This window comes from Cryptomeria japonica, chromosome 10 (assembly GCF_030272615.1).
Source record: "Cryptomeria japonica chromosome 10, Sugi_1.0, whole genome shotgun sequence".
Lineage (NCBI taxonomy): Eukaryota > Viridiplantae > Streptophyta > Pinopsida > Cupressales > Cupressaceae > Cryptomeria > Cryptomeria japonica.
The window spans coordinates 812,839,946-812,850,077 of NC_081414.1; the positions used below are offsets into that span (position 1 = coordinate 812,839,946).

At 36.7% G+C, this 10,132-nt stretch overlaps 1 protein-coding gene across 1 annotated transcript; it reads right to left on the minus strand.

Moving 5' to 3' along the window:
• Nucleotides 1-5,631: 5,631 nt before the first annotated feature.
• LOC131068435 (pentatricopeptide repeat-containing protein At1g09410, mitochondrial) lies at nucleotides 5,632-8,732 on the minus strand. The gene has a single exon (XM_058003622.2). It carries the CDS (start codon nucleotides 8,577-8,579, stop codon nucleotides 6,276-6,278), a length of 2,304 nt encoding a protein of 767 aa, XP_057859605.2. The 5' UTR covers nucleotides 8,580-8,732; the 3' UTR covers nucleotides 5,632-6,275.
• Between the last annotated feature and the right edge of the window lie 1,400 nt (nucleotides 8,733-10,132).

Genomic DNA, 10,132 nt, shown 5'->3' on the forward strand with positions numbered 1-10,132 from the left:
GAGAGAGAGAAAAGAGAAAGAGAGGGCTAAGGAGGGGGAGAGGGAGAGGTATACATGGAGTGAGATATGGATGGATATGTAGAGAGGTGGAGAGAGAAAGTGGGAGAAACCTAGAGAGGGGTAGAGAGGGTGTGATGGAAAGCTGGTGATGTTGATGGTAAAGAGAATAAGAATTAGTAGGGAAGGGGGAGAGAGATGGGGATAAGGGGTGAAATACATGAATCCTATATATACCCACTCCATTCCACTACCACCATAAAAAATATTTAAGATAAATTAAATTGACTCCTTCAACCCTAAATCTAGAACTTTATTGCATTTTATTTTCCCTAATTTAAACAATGTGTACTTCATGATTTTGCCATGGATTATACCAAACAATATCATGTGTACTAACATGTGATAAGCATGCAAGGATAATTACCTAACAATCTCTTGTGTAAATGCCTCTATTACCTAACTTGAGGAACATTCTATTATATAAACATGTGATAAGCATGCAAGGATTATACCAAATAATCTCATGTGTAAATGCATCTATTACCTAAAGAGAAACATTCTATTATATAAATCATCCATTTTGTATAACATCAAATGTGAAAAAAAAAACACATCTTGCCAACCATGACCTAAGCTTGTGCATGTTTAAAAGATAAAATATGTAATTTAACCTATGACTTTGTGTTTGCGATGTAATTTTATCACAAACCTACAAAAACATGAAATGAGGAATACACTTTTGTTGGGGTGCACATGCTTCTATTACCTAAAGAGGAATGTTATGGTGTCCAACCATTCATTTGAGATAACATCAAATGAGTTAACATTAAAACAAATAAAAACTATGAAGCCTTTGTTATTATTTTATTTGTGTAGACATTTTAAATTTAATTACATATATCTTGCATCTAGGTGTTCATAATTAGAATCATGATAGATTTTATCTTGAAATTCGTGAGAACTTTGTATCTCTCATGACTATTTCTCATTCTTCCTAGACTTTAATTTAGCGTGTATTATATTTTTAGTAGTAACTCCTAGTCATCTTCATGGTCTTATGTTTAATCTAACATACATGATTCCATCTTACCCTTCTAATACGTTCCTAAAAATCATCTTGTCTTTGTGCATTTCTTTTAGAGAAGCGAGTCATCTGGTTCTTATCGTAAATGTAGATCACTCAATAGACTTTGAAAGTTTAACTCATTATATATTTTGATGAATGTTTCACATCTAATAATTCTTTTATATCTAAAATCTCTCTTCCTTATTATTAGACCTAAGGTTTGTTATCACAAAGATTTACTTTCTTACCTCCATCCATTTAATTCATTTTTTTTATAAATAAGGCTATACAAATTTTTAATTAAAAATATAATACTACAATATTAATAAAATACTATGGGATCACACCCTTAAAGATTAAGTGAAACCAACTCTTTACTAAAGAAAGAGTTCAAATGACCAAGCCCAAACATAACACACCAAAGCAACTAATGCAACACCAATAAGAGAGGGCTCTTTGTCATCAAGTTGTTTTATTCATGCTTTTTGTCCAAACAAAAATCTAATCTTGAGGTCCTTACAAATGTTTTCTTTAGTGGACTAAACCCACAATCAAAAATTTCATGGAAGGATTTTGAAGATGAAGTGCTCAGGTCATGGTTTGTTCAACCTTTCGTACAACCTTTCTTCATTAGACACTTTGCTTTATTCAAAGACATTGTATTGGCATCCCACAAAGCAGAAGGATCTTCTCCTGCATAAACACTCCAAATCTTTTTTATAATTTTCATGTGATATAACTGGATCTTCCTTCATGATGCGTTTGTGACACAAATATACAAATCTACGACACCAATATACAAATTTGCCCACAGTAACCTCTATAAAAGTCCAAATTTACAAAGAAAAGGGCCTAGTCCTTTTGGATGGGTTCTAATGTTGCCTTGCGGCAATTAGAACCCATCTCCTATTTATTTTCACCCTAGTTACAAAAACAACACTCCCTCTTAAACTAGGGAGGAAAATAAATACAAAACCATATTCACATGGATAATCCCATGGCCTGAAATTTTTACAAAGTTTAAGAATAGGGCCCAGCCCTAAGCAATATAAAATACACATCATGATCTGAGCACACAAATACATTGCAATATGAGCCTTTCCATAATGATCTCCTCTGTAATGCTAGGAGATGAAATCAAACTTCATAGCTATATGCTTTCTTGGAACCTGCATATATCACCAAGATTTAAGATCTTTCATTATACACACCCACAGAGGATGAGAGACCTTTCCTCATGCACACCTACAAGAAAAATACTCATATGAACATACAACATAAATCATGCACAACTGCAGAGGATACATAAACTTCTCCCAGAGAAGGACAGTTTGTCACCTTGCACACCGCAGAGGGTGAACTCACCTTGCACTCTGCAGAGGGTGAGAAATAACCGCCACCTTGCACTCCGCAGAGGGTGAGAAATAACCGCCACCTTGCATTCCGCAGAGGGTGGAAAGAACTGCCACCTTGCACTCCATAGAGGGTGGAAAGAACCGCCACCTTGCACTCCGCAGAGGGTGAGCGAGCACTACCACCTTGCACTCCGCAGAGGGTGGATGATGCACTCCGCAGAGGGTGGGAAATAACCGCCACCTTGCACTCTGCAGAGGGTGGAAAGAACCACCACCTTGCACTCCGCAGAGGGTGAGCGAGCACTACCACCTTGCACTCCGCAGAGGGTGGATGATACACCCAGTGTATCGAGGTTAGTATCATGATAAATAAACATTTTGCCATAGACAAGGAATATATATTATCAATTCCTCTATTAAACCATAATGATTAGAACCCAAGAATGAAATGATATATTAAAAGATATCAAGACTCCCTCTAAAACCCTATCTAAATAAGGAATTCACAGACCTGATGATTCATTCTTACTTACGAAGTGGACCCATAGCATCTTAAAAGACAGAGATGAAAGGTAGGCTTTCATAATTAGTTCGATTACAAGATTTGATTGAGGTAGGGCTTCTCAGGTCATGCAGGAATGCTTCCTTCAGAGAGACATAACCTGAAAACATTATCTTCAAGAGTAGACATTAGGTTACCTTAGAGACATGATATAGTAAAACAAAACACCAACCCTTACAAACCCTCAACACACAGATTCAGACATATAGATAGAAGACATTTACCTATACTCCGATCCTAATAGTTAATACACATCCATATATATACACTATCACTATTCAGCCATGAACACATTGAATATATAAGTGATAGCAGGTATATGATAGCAGAAATATATAAGGATGACAACAAGTATCAAAATAAGGTAGCTTCAATTCACCTACAACTTCACTTACCTATCTCCCTTGAAATAAATTGAGATTCATCACCTTTGAATGTTCTAAGATGCTAAGAGGATGAGGAATCCATTGATGCAGATGAAGGACCTTGACTGTGCATGTAATCATCTGAAAACCCTAGCCGTCACACAAAAGTCCAAGCTGTAAATCTGATCATTGCACATGCAAACCTAGGCTCTAATACCATGTTAGTTTTCATGATCAGATTAACCACAATAAACAGAAAACTAAAGTTGCACAGTAAAGCATACAAATAGAGGATCACAGAACACAAAAGCTACCTTGGGAAAACCTCCCTCTTGGAGGAAAAACCCAACAACAACAGATCCTCAGATCTAGTTATTATTCTGAAAATGTAAATTCACTTACCCAGCTAGGGCACAATACAACAGCAGGAGATAATAGATAAGATCAGACTTATCTCAATCCTTAGAATGTGATTTCATGTATTCTAAGGACTGAGATAAGTCTGATCTTATCTATTATCTCCTGCTGTTGTATTGTGCCCTAGCTGGGTAAGTGAATCTACATTTTCAGAATAATAACTAGATCTGAGGATCTATTGTTGATGGGTTTTTCCTCCAAGAGGGAGGTTTTCCCAAGGTAGCTTTTGGGTTGTGTGATCCTCTATTTGTATGCTTTTCTGTGCAACTTTAGTTTTCTGTTTATTGTGGTTAATCTGATCATGAAAACTAACAATCTTGGCAACCCACATCCGACAGATTGAACAACCTGCGACATCAAAACCTAGCATCAAAAAATGGAAATGAAATTGCAGCATCAAAAAATGAAAATGGAATTGCCACAAAGGATGGAGTCACTGGAGATAGCCAGAAATTACACGCTGAATGGTATTCAAGTTCCTCCAAATAGTTTTAAGTAATGTTACTTTTTTGCATAAGGAGGTGGGGTTTTTCTGTCAAAAATTTAATAATGCTTGATGCCCATTGTGGATGTAGTTAGTTCCAACATGTGGGTTCACATTTTACAAAATTTTTACATTTGAGTGCTCTCAAAATGTTACCAGGTCATACACAAGCTGTGAATCCATAAATGCCTAAACGCGAGGGACATTGAGCTGTAATGTAGCCAAGAGACCATCCATGAGAGCCAGGTGTTCAGCCACAGTACCATCCACATAGAAGTAAAACTTCTTCTGCACTTGCCTCAGGTTCTCTCCACTGGGTTTCTGTATCACAACTCCTAAATACCATTCAGCATGTAATTTCCGGCTGCGACATCCAAACCTAGCATCAAAAAATGGAAATGAAATTGCAGCATCAGAAAATGAAAATGGAATTGCAGCAATAGCGGTAGAATTCAAAACAAATATGTTTGAAATTACGTTTGGGCTGGAGCGGGAGAGGAGTTTTAAAATTCAAATTCAAATTTTTGGACACACGTGGCTACAAACTGTAGACGTGCCTGTGAGGCGTGACCGGGAGAGTGGCCAGCAATGGAGCGGGAGAGGAGTTTTAAAATTGAAATTCAAATTTTTGGACACACGTGGCTACAAACTGTAGACGTGCCCGTGAGGCGTGACCGGGAGAGTGGCCGGCAAATGTTAGCCGCGTGCAAATGCTTTCCATCAACCGCAAACGGCAAAATGCCTCCACGTCAGAAGCCCGATGGTGGGTCCCGGAACCTGTTGTATGGGGCTGTATGGCATGAAAGGGCATGCAATTTTGGGGAGCCAGAATAGCTACAGCCGTACATGACAAGTATAAGTCAAGCAGAAAATGGCACCAAAGTTTCCCGAGGATAAAATCACTTTCATGGACAACAGAAAATCATAGAACACGAAAAAATTTAATCCCAAGATTTTTCTTGTAAGAAAGGTCATTTCAATAGTTTCCTGTAATCACCACCATCTACAAAGCAACTGAAAAGGGGATTGAAAACAATTAACAGAAATGGAAAAAATCTATGGAAAAACCATAACATCAATGTTGTTACATCTAAAAAAATTAGATACAAAATACATAAACTGTGTGAGCTACCAAAATGGAAGATTCCAATAAAATAGTACCAAACTGAGAAGCAATCAACATGAAATTTAAAAATTTAAACATAGCGTTATATCAAGTGAATTTCAAAATTGAATAAAATGCACATTGGCCCAATAAAAGAAGCAGAAATAAGAGATTTGCAAACACACAGAAGAAGTAGAGGACAAATGAAGGAACAGGAGCCACCAGCCCCTAAATTCTCACAGAAAAAGCCCACCCTCCCTATGTTTACTGCATGAAAGGGCATTGCAACCCGCTGCTTCCAATAGTCATGTATGAAATCTTCCTTGGTTACATTCTACCTGTCATAACAAGTCATCTTTGACAATAAAACACATATTCAACTCAATGGCAATTCTCACTTTCATGCTGTTTAAACTTTCATTTTTTGTTGGAAAACTTTGAATTGTTAATCGCTTTGATTCAAAGCACATTTTAACTTGCTTATCTGTGTTGCTGTAATAAAAAGAAGTAAAGATGTAGAGTATTTCGAGCCAGTAAGAAAAATCCCTCAGAGGAGAAAGTTAAAAACTCCAAAATCAGAGTTGAAATGTTAAGATATCATGTTTTGAAAACTCCATCCAGCTCAAACAATCCATGCTCGTCATGCTCCATCCAACTCAGACAATCCACTCTAAGAACCAGATATGGCCAGGCAGCTGTGAGAACATGTTTTCAATATTATGAATATCTGACTGCTCTGTCATCATCCCGTTACAACTTTTGCTGACTAGGCCAAAGAATTGAATCTGCCTAGTTGTTGGCAGGGGGAGACTGCTCCATATCATCATCCCACGATGACTCTTGCTGACTAGACCAAAAAACATAAATCTGCCTAGTTTCTGGCAAGGGATAACTCAATTTATTTGCTTGTATCTTATTTCGTTACCAATAATCTCCGCATGAACACTGGCCATCCTTGAAGTAATGGACACGTTTGGCGTCTCTCACAAATATTTGACGTTCAAAAATCTTTGAAATAATTTTGGTGGCAGAGTGGCAGTCATCACACACTCTAACATTCTTGGCAATCCGGATAGGCATTCCTCGTGGTGTGTTTAGAAGCCCATATGCAATTGCCAGCTTCGCACTATGGTGATAAAGAATATCTTTTCCCCCCTTGTCATCATCATCATGCACTACAGAGTTTGTCTTCAGTTCATAGCCCACCTCTTTAATCTGTCCAGATGGTTGCTGCGCTTCTGAAAGAATTTCCGGCATCTCTGACTGTATTTTGTCTCCAGTACAGAAAGAATGTAACTTTTTATTGATTTCAATCCAGCTTCGCCCTGGCATCTTCTTTACTTGGTTCTCTCTCATCAATTCCCTTACTTTTTCTTTCTCTACCATTCTGCCAGCAGCAGCGTACATGTTTGATATCATCACATAATGTGAAAAATTATTAGGATCATTTTTCAAAAGACGTTCTGCCACATGTTTTCCAAGTTTTATTTTGTTATGGACAATACAAGCACGAAGCAAAGAAACCCAAATATCAGCATCAGGTTGGACTGGCATTTTCTTGATGAATTCGTTCGCCTCGTTAAGACGCCCAGCACGCCCAAGGAGATCAACCATGTGGCAAAAATGCCTTAATTCAGGGGTTATGTTATGATCTCTGCTCATGGAATCAAAGTACTCTCTACCTTCATCCACTAACCCAGCATGGCAGCATGCAGCCAGGACACCAGCAAATGTTATATGGTTTGGCTTTGTGCCCGACTCTCGCATTGCCTTAAAGATTTGAAGAGCCTCTTTTCCGCACCCATTCAAGGCATACCCTCCGATCATAGCTGTCCATAAGACAACATTTCGATCGGGCATTTTTTCAAACACTTTTCGCGCATCTTCTATTCTTCCACATTTGGCGTGCATGTCAACAAGAGCACTCCCCACAAACACACTAGGCTCAAGCCCACTTCTTCTGACGTCTATGTGGATCTCCTTGCCCTGCTCAATAGCTGCAGAGTTGGCGCATGCTGGAAGAACACTGGAAAATGTAGTAGAATTGGGTTTCACACCTGCCTGTTTCATTTGTTTATAAATATCTAGTGCCTCAATAAAACACCAATTTTGTGTGAATGCCGAGATCATTGTATTCCAGGTAATTATATCCCTGTCTGGCATTTTCTCAAAGAACTCCAAGGCCTTTTCCACATTCCCACTACCTAAATATGCTGAAATCATCCCGTTCCATGACGCTGTATTCCGTTCTGCCATTTGCTCAAACAATTTTTCAGCTTCATCAACCATCCCATGCTCAGCATAACCCCCGAGCATCGCATTCCACGACACCACATTTCTCTCAGGCATTTTATCAAACAGTTTCCGTGCCATAACCACCTGCCCATTCTGCGCATATCCTGCAACCATGGCAGTCCAGGAAACTACATTTCGTTCAGACATTTTGTTAAACACAATACGTGCATCTTTCACACTCCCACATTTCACATACATATCCACAAGCCCACTGCCCACAAATAAATTATCCTCAAATCCCCTACTTTTTATTTCTCGGTGCACTTTCTTGCCATACTCCAGAGATCCCAACCTGGCGCAAGCCGGAAGAACGCTGGCAAATGTAAACTTATCAGGTACAACACCTGTCCGCTGCATCTCATTAAACAATTCCAAAGCCTCCTGAGATTTTCCTTTGGCATACCCTGCAATCATAGCAGTCCAGGAAACCGCAGTTCTCTTGTGCATTTCGTCAAACACTTTGCGTGCTTCCTCCAGACTCCCACACTTAGCATACATAACAACAAGTTTAGTACCCAGAAACAAATCCAAGCTGAAACCATTTTCTATCATGTGATTATGAACTTTCCTCCCTTGTGCAACAGATTTCGTCTCCAGACAGCACTGCAACAGAGAAGCATATGCTGAGACCTCAGCACGGACACCTTGTCTATCCATGTCTTTCAGAATTCCTACAGCCTGATTCAATCGACCTTCCTTGCAGAATCTTTGTATATGTTCAATGAACTTAGCATTTCCAATCGTATTCTTTGTAGAGCTGGGATTTTTAGTATTAGGTTTGGCTTTGATATTTGCAATCCCATTGGGTATCAATTTAGTTTTGGCATTTGTATTTGTGCTAGTTTGAAGATTTGTTAATGCAGTAATGGTGGAAGTGAAATGGCGTTTGATTGAATGAAATAAGAACGTTTTTTTTCTCGCCTGATACATTTTTCTCGATTGTGTCTTTTATTCGTCTGCGTGTTCTTTCTATGTGCAGTTTTCTTCTCTGATATAAATGCAGTTTGATTTTCAGTTTTTAGCCCTAATACCAAAAAAAATTACTAATAATTTATTTTTATCGTTGCCGCGACCCCGGTATGGCACCATAGCAAGCTAATATATGTCCAAGGTGGAACCAACGTATTCCAATAGGAAAGTGTTGTGCCTTAGAAAGCATATATATATTCTTAATTAAAAAACATTTATTATTATTATTATTTATTAAATATGAAAAAAAAATTAAATCTAGCTTTAAAAGAAACAAATCTAAATTAAAAAGGAATTTATTATTATTATATATTAAATGTAAAAAATATATATTTTTAAATCTACATTTAAAAAGGCTTCTAATTTTAAAAAATTATGTTTTTAAATCTAGATTTAAAATATATTTTTTATTTTTTTTTATGTTTTTTTACATTCAAATCATTTCATATTCTAAGATAAGACTCTAAAAATTATATTTTTAAATCTAGATTTAAAAAAAGCTTCTAATTTTAAAAATTATGTTTTTAAATCTAGATTTAAAAGAAACTTCTATTTTTTTTTCATTCAAATCATTTCATATTCTAAAATAAATATTAACCATATGAAATTAATTAATCCATGCTAAAGGTGAATATTTTTTAAATTTGATATCTCTCGGTGCCCTCTACATAAATTTTATGTATAAAATATAGGTATGCTAGTAAATATGAGTATTATAATTGAATAGTAAAGATTTAATATTGTTTATATAATAATAAGATTGATCGCATTTTGTAGAATAGAAAAGTGTTCATCATTTTTTGTATCTTCTCGTTTATATTTGTAGGGAATAAAAGTGCATATCTTGTTCTTTTATCTTTTCATCTACACAATTAGCCTTGTCATAAGCACCTTGTCTTTATACTCAATTTATCTTATTTTACACACAAGTTGAACCTATCATTTATATGTAATATCATTTACCTTGAAAAAAGATTGATCTTTCCCTTTTAGGATTCCTAATTCCTAGACTAAATCACAAACACAACCTTGTTCCTATCATTCAATGTCTTTTCCAACTTTCCCAAATGTAGCATTGCAACTTGTAAATTATTGCAATTTCAAACTTATGCATTGTGGTCACCTTGATTTGATAATTAACAATAAATTTGGTATCTTGATTTCAAATACTCCAACTTTACATAAAGCAAAGATAAAGTATTTCTAGCATGTGGTTTGAAAACTAGCAAAGTTCTCCTGAGCTATAATGCAAGGCTCAAATGTTCATGCGACACAATAGGGTTTAGCAATTTTTCCAAATTTGAAGGCATATTTTTTGTGTGGCTTGTGTACAATGCATCTTGTAATGCCTGAATGAAAAAGTAATGACCTCTCTTATCCATTCAACCAAACAAAACTCTCTTCTTTCATTATTCTTGCAACAAATTATTCACTCTATGCTCTCAAGCTTTCCATCTCAGTGAAGCTTTGCAAAAATCTCTCCAACCATTGCAACACTTCTACATCAAAGTCTA

Coding starts and splice junctions, on each gene's coding strand:
- LOC131068435 (XM_058003622.2), bottom strand. CDS start 8,579: ATGTATCAGGCGAGAAAAAAAACGTTCTTATTTCATTCAATCAAACGC.